Source organism: Dendrobium catenatum, unplaced genomic scaffold (assembly GCF_001605985.2).
Source record: "Dendrobium catenatum unplaced genomic scaffold, ASM160598v2 fragScaff_scaffold_740, whole genome shotgun sequence".
Taxonomy (NCBI): Eukaryota; Viridiplantae; Streptophyta; class Magnoliopsida; order Asparagales; family Orchidaceae; genus Dendrobium; species Dendrobium catenatum.
In genome coordinates this window covers 959781-975980 of record NW_021319202.1, presented here as the reverse complement: position 1 = coordinate 975980, position 16200 = coordinate 959781, and the positions used below count along the sequence as shown (strand labels likewise).

Here is a 16200-nt window from a genome sequence, read left to right as displayed (position 1 = left end):
CAGTATAAGGTTCTTGTTTTTCTGTTCTCTTAATATTATTCTACTTATGCTATAGCAGGGTTAATTGGTTTTAGTTTGGTTAAGAGAATTCCTGTCAAACTCTTACTACTCTACTATAGATTCTGTCTCCTACGTCCGGTGACCGGACCGTCAGTACACCAATCCAAATGCGTCACGTCACCCGGATACACTGGGCCCCAGGTGTATCTGGATGACGTGGCGCGTCTGGATTAGTGTTTGGACGAATCCGGACACCGGACGTAATAATTTTCCTGCGTTATGATAGAGAAACTTTGGCTAATATGTGCAAAATCTTTTCCTTTTTTCTCGTTAGTTCATAAAACATGCTAGCAAATTACTTCTTGTAGTGCATAGCCTTTGACATGGTAAATGGTCTCTAACGGTTGCTTCTATTATCATCTCGCAGCCAGATATCCCAAGCTGAGATTGACTCAGATTGGTGCTACTATGCCAATTTTTCATGAAAAATTCTCGTGGATCGATGTAGTATATGATATGCAATCCAGATAACCAATCACCGGTTGCTCAATCATCCACAAAAGTCAAATATCGTGCCTTATCCACTGCTGCTTATGATATTATTTGGCTTTGTCATCTTCTTGCGGAATTTGGAGTTTCCACCTCCACACCGACCAAGCTCTACTGTGACAATGTTTCAGCTCAACCTTTGGCTAACTACATATCTAATTGGACTAATTTGGTTGCTCATGGTGCTAGTAGAACTAGAAAGTTTGTGAGTTATCCGAGCTTAATTTTATTATTGACTATGTTTATTGAATTTTTTTTGTATTTAATTTTCTATGAATGTCATATACTCTAGAGGGACATTACTTGGTGACATTAGCAAATTTTAAAATTCTAATTATATCCAACTAACAGATAAAATTTAATAAACATGTTTTCTTAAAATACAGAGATATGATTTTTTTTTTCAGTACAACGATAAGGTTATTACATCAACCCCTAATTGCTTGGAGCCTTTTACATTGGATGCTTTATGTAAAATAATAATGATATTTATAGTGTTATTTATCTTAGAAGAAGCATTATTCTTTAAAATTATTTTCTTATATTTGATTTTGTTAATTTATTAATAAAGTTATTTGAATATTTTTTAACTTGTATACCTAAATTACTTTTTGTATGCCATATAAGTATATTTTTTTGACATAGTTATACTTTTGCTTACAAGCTATTCATTGTAATTTGCTTGATGATTGATTCAAGTTGTTATTTTTTTGCATTATATTGTGATGTTATTTAAGTTATTTATGATGTTTATTATTGTTGCTTCCAGGAATATTCGCGGTGATAGAGGAATATATAGTTTAACATCTTAGCATTGTACGAAGAGCTAGCACACAAGCAGATGAAAGTGATAGTGTAGTGCTCATAAGAGACACTTGAGTTTTTACGTGGAAACCCCTTAAAAGGGGGAAAAACTACGTGGTATGACCTAGTTTGAATAAATCCACTAGAATTTGCAATCGATTACAAATGAGGCCCTTCTTTGGGAGAAGGCATTGGCTTGATTTCACAAATGTACATCATATAGAGCGCATTACATGGTGGGAGTTACACTAATCAACATAGAAATGTATGTTTAGTCGGCAAGACCATGGTCAATAAAATAAAGGTTGGGAAAATCGTAGTAGCTAGGCAACGGAGGTCGGAAGGATCGTAGTCGGTAGGAGACATGGGTCAGAAAGATAGTTATCTGTTGAGGAGGTCGGAAGGATCGTAGTCGGTAGAAGATCGGGGTTAGAAAGACTATTGTCTAGCGTAGGAGGTTGGAAGGACCGTAGTAGGCGACGGAGGTCGGAAGGACCGTAGTCAGCAGAAGACAAGGGTTCAAAAAGACTGTTACTGGAGATGGAGGTCGGAAGGACTGTAGAAGGCAGGAGATTGGGGTCAGAAAAATCATTGTCTGGTGATGGAGGTTGGAAGGATAATAGCAGGCAACGAAGGTCAGAAGGATCGTAGTCGGCAGGAGACTGGGTCAGAAAGATCGTTGTTTGGTGAGGGAGGTCGGAAGAATCGTAATTGGTAGCCCGGTAGAGGACCAACAATGGTTGGTCTTGAGAGGAGGTCCAACAACAGTCGGCGTCCGGGTGGTGGTCTGACGATGGTCGAACTGAAATTAGGCGGCGAACGGCGGCCGGGTGGAAGTCTGGCGGCGGGCTGCCATGTAGAAGTTCAGCGGCGCCCAGTAGTCGGGTGGTGGTTTGACGATTGTCAGGCTGAACTCCAGCGGCGCTCGGCATCGGGGTGGTGGTCCAACGATGGTTGGGCTAAATTCCGGCAGCGATCGATGGCCGGCCAGTGGTCCGACGAAGGTCGGGCTAAAGTCCAGTGGCGGCTAATGGCCGGGTGGTGGTAGGACGATGGTCGAGCTGAAGTCTGACAACAATCGGCAACCAGGCGGTGGTCCGATGATGGTCGGGTTGAAGTCTTGCGGCGGTCGGCGGTTGGCGGTCGGCGGTCGACGGCCGGGTGCAGTTACTACAGGAAAAATGGCTATTACCGGCGGTTCCAACCGGCGGTTTATGGACCGCCGGTGTTACATAAAACCGCCGGTTGGAACCGCCGTCAAATCGCCGTCAAGCCGCCGGTAATACATAAAACTGCCGGTTAATGTAGAGTAACCGCCGGATTTCGGCGTTTTTTTTGTAGTGAGTGGAGGTTTAACGATGGTCGGGCTAAAGCTAGTTCGACAACGGTCGGCGACTAGGTAGAAGTCTAGCGGCGGTCGGTGGCTAGGTGGTGGTCTGACGATGATCGAGCTGAAGTCAGGCGGCAGATAACGACCGGGTGGAAGTCCGGTGGCGGTCGACGGTCGGGCAGTGATCCGAAGATGGTCGGGCTAAAGCCTGGTGGCGATCCGCGGCTGGCGGCCGGGTGCTGGAGCTCTTGTAACTTCATAGCTCTCTCCAATATATAGCTAAAAAGTCCCCTTCATGTAGAGAGTGACGGTCTATTTATAGATTTTCATGAGTGGCACGTCACGTAAATTTAGAAAAGATCCAGGCAAGTATGGAGTGCTCCATCGGATGACTCATATTGATTCCCTATATCATAGAGAGTTTTTCTATTGTTTCAATGCCTTAATGATATCGGAATTCAACGATCTTGGGCTCATTGGATTCATCTCGCCGAGCCGCTCGATTTGACTATAAGCATGTCATATTTGGATATCATTTTGTCATCCAACTAATGCTTTGACCCTTCCAAATGAGCTTTAAGTCTTTGATTTGGACCCATTTGAGCTCGGATTGAGTCAAATTTAGTGTCGTTGGGTTTGTATTTCTAAGATGTTCAGTTCGACTATAAGTTTGTTGGAACCGGAGATCATATGATCCCAAATTTAATTTTAGAAGCTTTCAACTTAAATATGCCTCAAGATTTGTGTCTGATCAAAACAATTTTTGGTGACGTATCAATTATAGTTTTAATTGGTCATGTCATTTTAGTCTTAAAGATGATCTGCAACTTGAGCATGCAAAGCAAATTTTTTGTAATAGTAGCTATTTTTTTTTTCTTTTGGGCTGTATTTTGAATATTTCTCTTAATGATTATTTTAGTTTTGGAAAAAAAAAATGTAGCCTTCGTATGAAATATTGATGTGAAAAAATAAATTGATTGAGAACCCTCACATTATACATAAACATGTTTCATATGTTTAATTTGACTTTAATGATTATATTTGAAGAATAATAAAAACTTATATGTCTATTAATTATGTATAAATAATTTATGAGCATATAAATATTACATGTAATTTTCATCTAGCATTTAATATAGGTTATATAACTTGTCATAACTTAATTTTAATTTTTATGTTATTACTTTTATTTTATAAAATTTTATTGGTGTGTATGCATGTGCATTTATACTAGTTATATAAAAGATTTTCAGAGATGACAACCATGTAGTAAAGTCAAATTGGTAAGTATGAATTCCTCAATTTATATAGAAATTAATTCATGTAAGAACAAAAGTAATAGAGAAATGGAAATATAATAAACACAATCAAAATATCTCAAAATAATTTACAAGAAGGATAATTTATATTGGAGTAAATGATGCCCTTCGTCAGAGGAATATCTTGGCTCAATGTAGCAAATATACATCATAAAGAGCAAATTTCATGATGGAAGTTGGAAGAATCTAGTGATATGAGAGTTATTCTCAAAAGAAAGTTGACTATTTTGTTTGTTCAGTAGGATCTTAGTAGGGCAATGGAGGTCGAAGGGGTCATAGTCGAGCAATTGAGATAGAGGGGGCCGTTGTCGGGAGATAGAGGTCGGAGGGACCGTAATCGGTGAGAGATGATGGTGAGATCAGAGGTACTGTAGTCGGCGAACAATGTTAGTCAGAGGAATTATTGTGGGCATGTGATAAATGTCAAAGGGATTGTATTTGACAGGTGGCGGAGTCCGGAGGGACGTGTACATGGGGTGACAATGATTGGGACGATTGTAGTCGACAGGTGATGGTAGTCATAGGGCCTGTAACTGGAGAGCGATGAAGGTAGGAGGGGCCGTAGTCAGTGGACGACAGAGGTGAGAGGGTCTATAGATGGCTAGCGATGGAGGTTAGAGGGACCATAGTTTACGGGTGACAGTTTTTAGGACTTATATATAGTAAAAGATTTTAAGTATTTTTGACGGGTGACTTACCAAACATAAAAGCACAAAGAAACAAATTTTAACAATATATAATTTTAATATTAATAAAAAAATTAGGACTTATAGCAAAAGATTTTAAATTAATTTTTTAACAGAATTTAAATTTATTATTAATAATAAATATTATTAGATTATATAGTATTTAAATAATTAAATATTTATGCATTAAATATTACTAATATGTTACATTAAAATTATAAATTTTAATAAAAATATTTAATATAAATAAATGTTATATTGTTAAAATGTTTATATGAAAATATTCTTAAATTAAATGAGACCAAGAACTTGAGGTTGGAGGGGATGATTTGATCCGAATCTGCAGTGGAGTTCGTCGACTGATGATCGGCAATGGTGGAAGAAACAGAGTTAGCCATGAGGAAGGACCTAACCTACTCTTGATACCATGAAGAAATCAATGGATACAGAGCGAAATGCAAAATGTAAAAGACAAGACTGAAAAGGAAATTGTATTCATTCAAGAAGCCGCCTCATTACAGGGATGAGTACCGCCTATATATAGACTAGGTAGCTGTGGTACAGAAAGTGTAAACCAATGGGAATATTACAGCTCAACACTAAAGAACCTAATAATAAAACAGATTATTACTAATTACGTTTTATGCTCTAATAACTATACTATTTTTATTTTTAAAAGTTTGATATAAAAAAAATTAGATTACTATTATTATTTTATGTTTTGTATATTTAATATAAGAATTTACAAAAAAAATTAATTTATTTTAAAATTATAAATAATGCTTTTATTATATTGAATAAAATATAAATTATTATAATGATATACTTCAAGTGATAAATTATAAATATCTCAATAAATAATGTCACATAATGTGAAATTATTATGTTAGTTTAATTTGAAATTTGATTATGTTGATTAATTTACTCTATTATTTTGGACATAAATATCTTTGAGCAAGCTCGTCTAGGAATTGTAGGGGTGCAAGACTCCCTTGTTTGGGGTTCAAGGGCCTTGGCCATGAAAAATAAAAATACTTTTCTTTTTCATTCAAACAGCCCAACTATATGCTAGAGCACCGTGACACTCTAGATATGGGCTAAAGATAATAAACAGTGTTGTAGTGCTCTAAACCCGAACGTGAAGGCCCTATACAATGCCATAGCCCTACAGGCTGGACTCAGAGACATAGAATAGAATGTTGCGACCCTCCGAACCTTGAGACCATGACATTGTGAGTTGGAATCAGTACTTTTTCTTCCATCTTTTTCTTATTTCTCTTGACCGTTTTATTTAAAATGACTCGTTCTATGTTATGATTGAAGAACGAAGAGTGAAGTAAAGAGAGACACAAACGAAAGAGTGAGAAAAGAGATATGAGCATTTTTTTTCCTAATTTCCGTAATGTATTTCGATATGGTATTGTTCAGTGGTTTTTTTTGTCTGATTTTGAATTTTTTCATGTCAAATTCTTGTGTTCTATTTCACTGTTTTTCTTTGACTTGCTTGTTTTGTTGCATACTTGTAGTTTCCAATAGTTGTTAAAATATTTATTTATTTAATAGTTCATTCAATTAAAATCTTATTTTTAAACTCAATTAATTATTCATTAATAGACACAAAAATACTTATTTGAATTAATTAACAAGCTGCTAAATAGTATTGCTCGTTTATAATGACTTTATTTTATTAATAAACAAGTTATGCCCAAATAGCTATAATTTTAAATGAAATGAGCTAGAGCACTTCTTCAAACATTTGTATTCGAACTCAATTTCACATAGGATTTTGTTAAAAGAGCTCAAGCTCAAAGAAGCCCTTATTTGACTTAGTTCAATTTATTGGCAGCTCTAGAAAAGAAAGTGAATGATATATATATTGAAATATTTAGACTAATTAAGATAAACTCATATACATATCTCATATATAAGCTTCAAATTCAAATATCAAAATGAGCTGAATTCTTATATATTACAAATATTTAGATCATAAGAAAATATATTCGATATCATTATATTATAATAGCGACTGAATCTGCCTATGCTTATCCAACATATTAAATAAACCAAGCAGGTGGACTAAGGTCATGGAAACTTGGCGTGCAAGTAAGCCTTGTTGACTACTTGTCTTCTAGAAATCAAGTAATTAATCATTCATTGGCCCCATTGTATTGAGGGTGGGCAATTAATCATTCTTAGAGATTGAGTTTTATTTAAAAGGATAGTTTTAAAACTTTGCCCCCACCAAAAAAAAAAAAAGTCCTATCTTAAAGAGTTTTATTTGCATCTAACCCCGATCCAATTCATATAGATGCAACCACTTATTGCCTCTCTCATGCTTGTTGGTTGACAGTCGTCGGATGATCTAGTCTGCTATGTGGACGTCATTGACCCTCGCCGCCGCCTATGGTTCTGCTTAAAAATAAAATTGATTCCAACCTTGAATGATCTTGGATCATCATCAATCAAAAAGAGGCAAATGAGAATCAATAGTAACTGTGTAATAATATAGTAAATATTAATTTTGAGATTCAACAGTCTTCAGCTTTATATTGCATCAAGTGCTTACTCTGTGTAATATATAAATTAACAGTTTTGTATTTTAGTGCTTCTCCAACAAGATTTTGGGGTCAGTCTTATCACAATTGGACACGGTGTGACATATATAGTTTTGGATCATATCGGGTCGGGTTGTGACAACTTTGACAATAATCGACCTCCGACTACGGTCCCACCAAGCTCTGTTGCTTGACTACGGACCCTTGGACATCTGTCGCCCAACTACGGTCCTACTGACCAAATAAACAAACCCACATTCTCTTCAGAGTGATTCTCATGCCATTGGATTCTTCTAATTCTAATTATATAATGTGCTCTATATGATTTATATTTCGTTAATTTTGCAAATTTCTTCCCTCAAACAAAGACATCATTTGTAATCAATAAAAAATACTAGTAGATTCATTTGAACTGGGTAAGGCCATGTGATTTTTCCCCTTTTTAAATTTTTTTCACATAAAAATTTCGATATATGTGATAACTCTTGCACCCCTCTTTCTCTTTTTTGTTTGTATGTTACATCTTCGTATAGAGTTAGAAAGCTAAACTTTATATCTCTTTGCTGCCGCGAATGTTTCTGCACACAACAACTGTCACGTTTTGTTTTTTGGCAAGCCAATTACCTTAATAAATTTCTCAGTTTAGATAACTCTACAGCTAATAGTCACTCCACAATTTTTTAGAAAAAAAATACTTGGTGAAAAATTCATAAATTTTTAACGAAGCATCAACACCTCAATGAAAGTGCCTAATAAAAAGAATTATAACTTATTTTAACAGAGATTGCATAAAACGCTTGTTCATAAATTTTTTACCTAACCAATGAGATTATTTTAACATGAAAAAATTCATTGCGATAGCCAGAAATGTTATCTATATCCATAAATATTTTAGAACATTTTATTAATTAATCATTTGATGTTGTTGTTGTTGTAATCATTTGATCATGAAAATCGATCAAGGAAAGCAATATAATAATTTCAACACATGACATCATAAAATCAAAATTCTCCCTAAAAATTCGATAGAAATATACAGATGGATATTATCATTTAACCAAAAAGGACAATGATGGGAATAATTGCACAAAAATAATACTAAAATAACTCTTAAAAAAAATGAACCAATGGATCGTGACAAGTCGTTACTACTAGCAATGACTTCCTCTTTCATTACTTCATCCTTTCCATATCCCTCTCCCTTGTTCGATCTTACTCATCAAATGGCACTCAGTTCATATCTTGAAGTTCGATCATTGACAAGGTTCAAAGAAAGGGTGGGCCATTCACCATGAAGGCTAAAAACAAGCGATATAGGCTTTACTAGACCACTACAAGAAACTCCTGCATCAAATGCTCCTATAAGTCGCACCTTGTAGTTTTTTTCACTTCATTCCAGTGTTTCAGCACACGTGCACGCTACTGGCCCAGCTCCGCATAAGAGGACTGCCCCATTCCCATTTTGGGTGGAAAAGATCTACTAATTCTTTTATTCCAGTTAGTAAAAGGGATCTTGAACTAAAAAATAGACCTAGAAGCTAAAAGAGGGTGTCCTGAGCAATTGGGACAGTTATTGTATGAGGTCTACCCAATGCTAGATGCAGAGGCACATAATAGATCGATATGAACATCATGAGCTGTCCCGCAATAAAACCAGTTGTTGCTGATACCTCCTTCTCGGTTCCTTCTTCGAATTTGATCCATGAATCTAAGAAATAGTGAGAATTCTTGATCTCTCTCAATTCGAATATCCAGGATTTGAATTGATGTCGTTTCATTATATCTAGACAGATGGATCTTATATGAATCGTATGATGAAGTACCACATGAGTGGATATATAAGAATCCAAATCTGTCGAATCACTCATGTTATGATCTTCTACATCCTAGGTCTCCCCGTTCCGTCATCTGGCTTAAGTAAATAAAGTTAATGCGTTTTTTAGGAAATTTCCTTGGTCATTATCTCCACACCAAATATATGGCACTACTTTAACCATTATTGCTTGCACTGCTATACAATATTTTGAAAACAATCAACACTTTTGAAAAAGAAAGTTAAGTCTCAAAGAGTGTGAAAATTCTCCCATCTCCTATCATATTAGTCCAAACCTAATAAATTAATTTCTTTTTAGTAGAGGACAGAAATTTTTACTATTTTTTTATAATTTTTTGATACTGGTACAATTACATAAGAAATTGACATTTATTAGTACAAATATAATTTTTAGAATCATTAGGTGTCTGTTTTACAAATTAATTTATCATAGTATTTTGAACATATTTAACTAATTTATGAATATTTTTGTATAATTTTTGAATTCATGAATTTGAAGATATAAAAAGATTTATATGAAATTTATATTTAAATTTGGACAATTGAAATGATTTTATTTATACCCTTATATTAATTTATTTTAAATATCCCATCCCATTTAAAAACTTATTTAAAAAAAAAAAAAAGCTTTGCATGTTCGTTTGCCCAAATATAGAGAGCACGAAAGGAGAGTGGAGATAGAAAAATACCTAATTTTGAGTGACTTAAAGCCATTTTTTTTCTATGGGGCCAGTTGATTTTTTTTGTCTTCAGATAGGTAACAATATGCTTATCTCAATTTTAAAAAATATGCAATTTTTATCACCTCATAACTTTTTTAGATTTTATAGAGAAAAAGATTATGAATATGTTGAATATTTTCTAAAAATTTAACAACGGAGATTTTAGAATTTGTGGACGTTTTATTGAATAGAAAATTATATGGATGCAATAAATTAATTTTGAAGTTTAATTAAAATCTTTAAATAGTGTGCTACATGATTTATGGCAATTTGGTTATTGAAAATGTATATTTTTGCTTAATAGAAATTTTTATTAAATATCATTATAAAAAAATGTATAACTATAAAATAAGGTCAACTATGTTCTATTTGATGCAATATGATGAAATTTGTGTTTATATGAGTAAATTAGGTGATGTTGAATAATTTTGATGTGAAAAAATTTTTTTGGGAGACAATATGGCTCAAAATTCTTTGAGATTTTATTTGTGATCTTGAATATGAATATGAAAAACTTTTAAAAATCTATTAGTTGGGAGTTATAAAGGCAAGCATTATTTGAGACTGTTTGAAAGAGGGGGAAATTCTTTTAGAAGCCATAAAAAGTCACAATCCTTTGAGATTCTATTTTAAATTACAGAAATCTTATATGAATAATTCTATGATTTGAATTTTAGTTTTAATTATCTGATTAGTATTATTATTTGAATATGAATAATTGCCATAATTTATTATTATTTTTAGTATAGTGATATATTATACTGCTTTTAATTTGATTTAAATATTCTAAAAACATTTGATAAAAGAAATATTAAAAATTTTAGATTGGAGTTTATGACCTACTAAGGTATTGTTGCTCACTATGATTTTGCTTCTCATTTTCATGATCTGAGAGAATAAGTATTTTGATTACCAGTTCATGATAATATCTGGGTTATGGGTATTTCTCTATTTTGAATTTTATACAGTCATAAATAGTTTATTATTCAGTTATGTAGCTTTTGTTTGTAGTCATATATCGTAGTAAATTATAATGTTGAGATTAACATGTCACACATCAATACAATATGACCTATCACATAAGTGATTCTTGTTGGATTGGATCGTGACACTTGACCATCATTTCTAACAATAATTTATAACTATAATTTCCTAACCAATGTTGCCCCGGTTAGAATTCTATAAAGCTAACAAGTTACATAAACCGCTTACCATTAGCCTGGCAGAGTTAACTACTTATTAGGTCATCAAAATAGTTTATTATTATTATTATTTTCAGCTAATGACATGCATGCCTTGCACCGTCCTTGCTCCTAAATCTCAATCTTTGACCGGCTCTCTCTCTCTTGTACTCTTCCTCTTGTCTAGAAGATTGTTACGTTGTACTTGCTCTAAAATATGAAAGATCGCCTTGGTCAGTTAATCTAGAGCACCTTCGAGCACTTTTCTCGTCCTGCTCAACAGCCCTCTCTGAATTTTCCTCCTCCTCGTCTTTCAGAGTCCTTAGCCAGACCAAAAACTTTATATCTGAGCAATGTTGAGAGATTTTCTCAGTAGAAGAAATTATTTAAAAATTTTAAGCTGGAGGATATTTATTGCCATCACATCCCGAGGATAAATATCATGCGTAGCCGTAGAAAAGCGTTCTAATGTTTCTTTTTTGCCAAAAAAAAAAAAAAATTTTCCAAAAAAAAAAAAAAAAAAAAAAGTTCCATCATTAACATAATTAGAAGATACCTAGCACAATTCAAGAGCAAAATTTATATGGGGATTTAAAGGAAGATCACTCCATTTTCATTAATCTCAAAGAAAGATGCTTATTTGATACTGTCTGTTAATTTGGAGAAATTATTCTATGCAGATAATGGATGCCGGAGTTCCGAGATTAACCAGAATATGTCACATCATTTTTTTGCTCACTATCGATGCTCGTTATCATTCGTATCAGGTGATTTAGTGCTTTCTGGTTGGTCTCTAGACAACTCAATGTCCGAACAGAATAATTTCTCGTTAATTTGCTTGTCATATACAATTTTCTATGCAAATTCAAATTTGATCCCATATAAAAAATTTCCCCCTCTTTGATATAAATTTTTGCTAAACATTTTAAATGAGATATTATTAAAAATTTTCAACCTAATTTGAATAAAAATTGTGTTAAAATATCTTAATTTAAATTATAATGTTAAAAATTATTAAATTTATTTTTAAATTAATATAATATAAATTTCTTCTATTTAAAATAATTTAAAATAATTAACTTTATTATATTATAATTTATATCATAATTTTTTAATATTTTTTCATAATTTTAATGAATTAATCACTTAAATAAAAAACTTTCTCAAACTAATCTCGTCTAGACCCATGTATTATGACATTAAGGTTTTGTTTGGAATAACTTTTTTTATTGCTTCTTAAAATAAAATTTTATTACCAAAAATTAATTTTTTAACTAAATTTTTTTTTTAAAGAAGAATTAAAAAAATCATGGGAGGCTTCATTTGAGATAATTTTTTCACTATTTTATTTTTAAGATAATAATTATAATTTTATTTTATCATAAAAAAATTTTATACTAAAAAATTAATTCATGCCAAAACTTAAAAAAAATACATAATACTTTATAATTATCTTTATAAAAACTATATTCGCCACAAATGTACTCTTAATATAATTTTTTTCCCATTCGTACCGCAAAGTAGCTAAATAATTTGAAATTATAAGTGGGATAATATGATTTTTAGGAACTAGCGCTGTAAGTATCCAAATCAACGAAGAATATTGCGTCGTTCGTCTACATAATTTAGGGTCCCAAAAAATTTAGTTGAAGTGTAGGTAGCATTAATAAATCCAAGAGGAACAATAATTTACATCACACCAAATATCTTCCTACAAAACCTTAACCATCCATACCAACTCAAAGCAAAAATTTCTTTTTTCTTAATAATGTCTAAAACATTCTTCATCCTCTTCCTGTCCTCCCTCTCACTCCTCTCAGCACTCGCCCAACGCGAAGAGTTCGAATTCTCCGGCTTCAACTCCGGCAACAGTAACGGCAACATAGCCCTCAGTGGCATCGCCGAGGTCGATAACGACGGCATCCTCCGGCTCACTAACGATACTCGCCGTCTCATCGGCCACGCATTCTACCGCGTCCCCATCCGTTTCAAGAACTCCACTGACGGCTACCTCTTCTCCTTCTCTACCACCTTCGCCTTCGCCATCGTCCCGGAATATCCCAAGCTCGGCGGCCATGGCCTCGCCTTCACCATCGCCAACTCCAGTTCCCTTCCTGATGCCCTCCCTAGCCAGTACCTCGGCCTCCTCAACGCCAAAAACATCGGCAACGCCTCCAACCACCTATTTGCCGTCGAATTTGATACTGTGCAGGACTTTGAGTTCGGGGACATCAACGACAACCACGTCGGGATTGATCTTAACAATCTAGCCTCTAATAAGTCCGTTCCCGCCTCTGTGAATCTCAAAAGCGGTGACACTACTCAAGTTTGGGTTGACTACGATTCCGCACGCAAGGTGCTCGACGTATGGCTCGCTAACACTTCAACAAAACCTGCTAATCCAATTATTTCTTACGCTGTTGATTTGTCCCCGATTTTTCTTAACGAGATGTATGTTGGTTTCTCGGCGTCAACGGGACTGCTCGCCAGTTCCCATTATTTATTTGGCTGGAACTTTAAGATGAACGGGGTGGCCAAATCGCTAGATCTCTCCTCTCTTCCATCACTACCGAAGCCCAAGAAGAAAAACTACGCCTTGCTCATTGCTGCCCCTGTTTCCGCTCTGCTTTTCCTCATCGCGGCCCTCGCCACCGCCGGCTACCTTATATACAAGATAAAAACCGCTGATGTCATCGAGGACTGGGAGCTCGTTACGGGCCCGCATCGTTTTTCCTACAAGGAGCTCAAGTACGCCACCAAGAGGTTCAGAGAGAAAGAGCTTCTAGGACAGGGCGGGTTCGGCAAAGTTTACAGAGGAGTTCTTCCCGGGACGAAAGAAGAGGTCGCAGTGAAGCGAGTCTCCCACGAATCCAAACAAGGGTTGCGCGAATTCGTGGCAGAGATTGCCAGCATAGGCCGGCTTCGCCATCGCAACCTTGTCCGGATGCAGGGCTGGTGTCGGCGGCGGGCCGATCTCCTCTTAGTCTACGACTATATGCCCAACGGAAGCCTCGACAAATACCTATTTAGCGGAGATGCGACAACGCCGCTACTCCCGTGGTCGATTCGCTTCCGCGTCATTCGCAGCGTGGCGGCAGCCCTGCTCTATCTCCACGAGGAATGGGAGAGCGTCGTCCTCCACCGCGACGTTAAGGCTAGCAACGTCCTCCTTGATGGAGAGCTCAATGGCCGCCTCGGCGACTTTGGCCTCGCCAAGCTCTACGAGCGCGGGGCGAACCCGAGCACGACGCGGGTGGTGGGAACGCTTGGTTACCTCGCGCCGGAGTTGACGCGAACAGGTAAGGCCACAACTGCCACCGACGTCTTCGCCTTCGGGGCGCTAGTGCTTGAAGTGGTGTGCGGGCGGCGACCGATAGAGCCCAAGGCTTTACAGGACGAGCTAGTATTGGTCGATTTAGTGTGGGAGAAGTGGACGGCAGGAAAGTGGAGAGAAGCGGTGGACTCGCGTCTCGCCGGCGAGTTCGACGACGCCGAGGTGGAGGTGTCTTTCAGGGTGGGTATGATGTGCTCGCATCCCTTACCGGCAGCGAGACCTGCGATGAGGGATGTGGTAAGGTTTTTTGAGGACGGGGATCCGTCAGGTGTGCCTGAGCTTCCAAGCTCGCCGCCTGCCGGCGGGCATTTCTATGAGGTGGGATTTGAAGATTTCGTGCACTCTTACCCATCTTCTTCTTTCGAGAAGGTTTCTTGGCCATTAAGCTTCAGTCCTAACGGTGGCACTACGGGTGGGATGACGGCGACAGATGAGGCAGCCACCCCATTCGTGTTCTCTACGGTTGTGTAATTTAAATTAATTGCGGCCGCTCGTTCTGCTATACTCCACACGAATACCGCGCACGCGTTTGTCCCAATTGTTATTCATGCACGATGCATCGCTTAGATACGGAAACTTTATCCTCGATGATTACTATTTTTATGCATGTATAATATTTCATATCTTCTTCTTTAATTTCTTTTTCTTTAATTTCTTTAGATATATGCCCAAAAAAAAAATATTCCTAAAATCAAATGCGTGAAAAAAAGTATTTCCCCCCCTAAAAAAAGAACATATATTAAGTTTTTCTTAAAGATAATTGGTATATTTGTATTCTACATGGATATGCCTGACCGGAGGAGACACTATATAATGGCAGCAATTAGTTTTCTTCATGTTATACATATCCTAGCAGGAAAAGGAGGGAAACGGATACTCAATTTAAAGTGAAAGTGAGTAAACAGAATTCCATACTCGATCTTATAGATACATATAGAATTCTGTGGAAAGCCGTATTCGATGAAAGTCGTATGTACGGCTTGGAGGGAGATTTTTCATATCTTTTGAAATCCACCCTACAATATGGGGTCAAAAAGCCAAAATAAGTTATTCATGTTTAGCCCCTATCAAAAGAAAACTGATTCTTGAAGCTCTTTCAAGCTCAGTCGCTTATATCACGTCGAGGTACTGCAGAAGAAAAAAATTACAAAATTTGATCCAATTTATCGTAACCGATTAGTTAATGTGTCGGTTAACCGTATTCTGAAACATAGAAAAAAATCATTGACTTATTAAATTATTTATCGAGTCGTGAAAAAGATTCAATACATGAAAAGGAATAATTAAAGTATCCTAATTATCTTGATGTGTTGGCCTAGAATTTTGATTATAAATTAAAAGATTTTGAATTTGAAGTTTATATATGTGATATATGATCTGATTTAATGGCTCAAATGAAAAAAAAAAAAAAAACGGTGCGTTGGGTTGTAGGTTTCATAGGGTGGGGCAGAATATAAATGGCATAGCGACTTAGGGGAGACTTTGAAAATGAAGGTTCCGTTTGAATAAAAATTGCAGTCTTTATCAGTCGAGTCCCGTTTTATGATGACTGCAATGGAAATGGAAATGACCGATTATGTATTAATGCATTAGTACTGAGGGTTATCTCGTTGCTTGTATTGGAGCTTCTCGTTTAGTTGAAATTTTTAGCTTTAAATCTAATATTGATTGATGGCTAAATTAATTTTTAGTTTAGATTGAGCTCAATTGAGTTAAATGAACAGTAAATTTTTGGCTGTCAATGAAAAATAAGTTATTTTCAGCCGGCTCAATTCAAATACGACCAGGTTAAATATTGTGTTTGATTTGAGCTTAGATGATAGAAAAATGAAACAAGGTGGACGAGCACGGTTGGGAACCCCATCCTGGATTCAAATCTCCCCAAC

At 35.9% G+C, this 16200-nt stretch overlaps 1 protein-coding gene across 1 annotated transcript; it reads left to right on the top strand.

Moving 5' to 3' along the window:
- Positions 1 to 12610: 12610 nt before the first annotated feature.
- LOC110110232 (L-type lectin-domain containing receptor kinase S.4-like) lies at positions 12611 to 14950 on the top strand. The gene has a single exon (XM_020841612.2). It carries the CDS (start codon positions 12749 to 12751, stop codon positions 14783 to 14785), a length of 2037 nt encoding a protein of 678 aa, XP_020697271.1. The 5' UTR covers positions 12611 to 12748; the 3' UTR covers positions 14786 to 14950.
- The last annotated feature ends 1250 nt before the right edge of the window (positions 14951 to 16200 follow it).

Bases quoted from the DNA above. Each gene is read 5' to 3' on its own strand.
- LOC110110232 (XM_020841612.2), top strand. From the start codon at position 12,749: ATGTCTAAAACATTCTTCATCCTCTTCCTGTCCTCCCTCTCACTCCTC.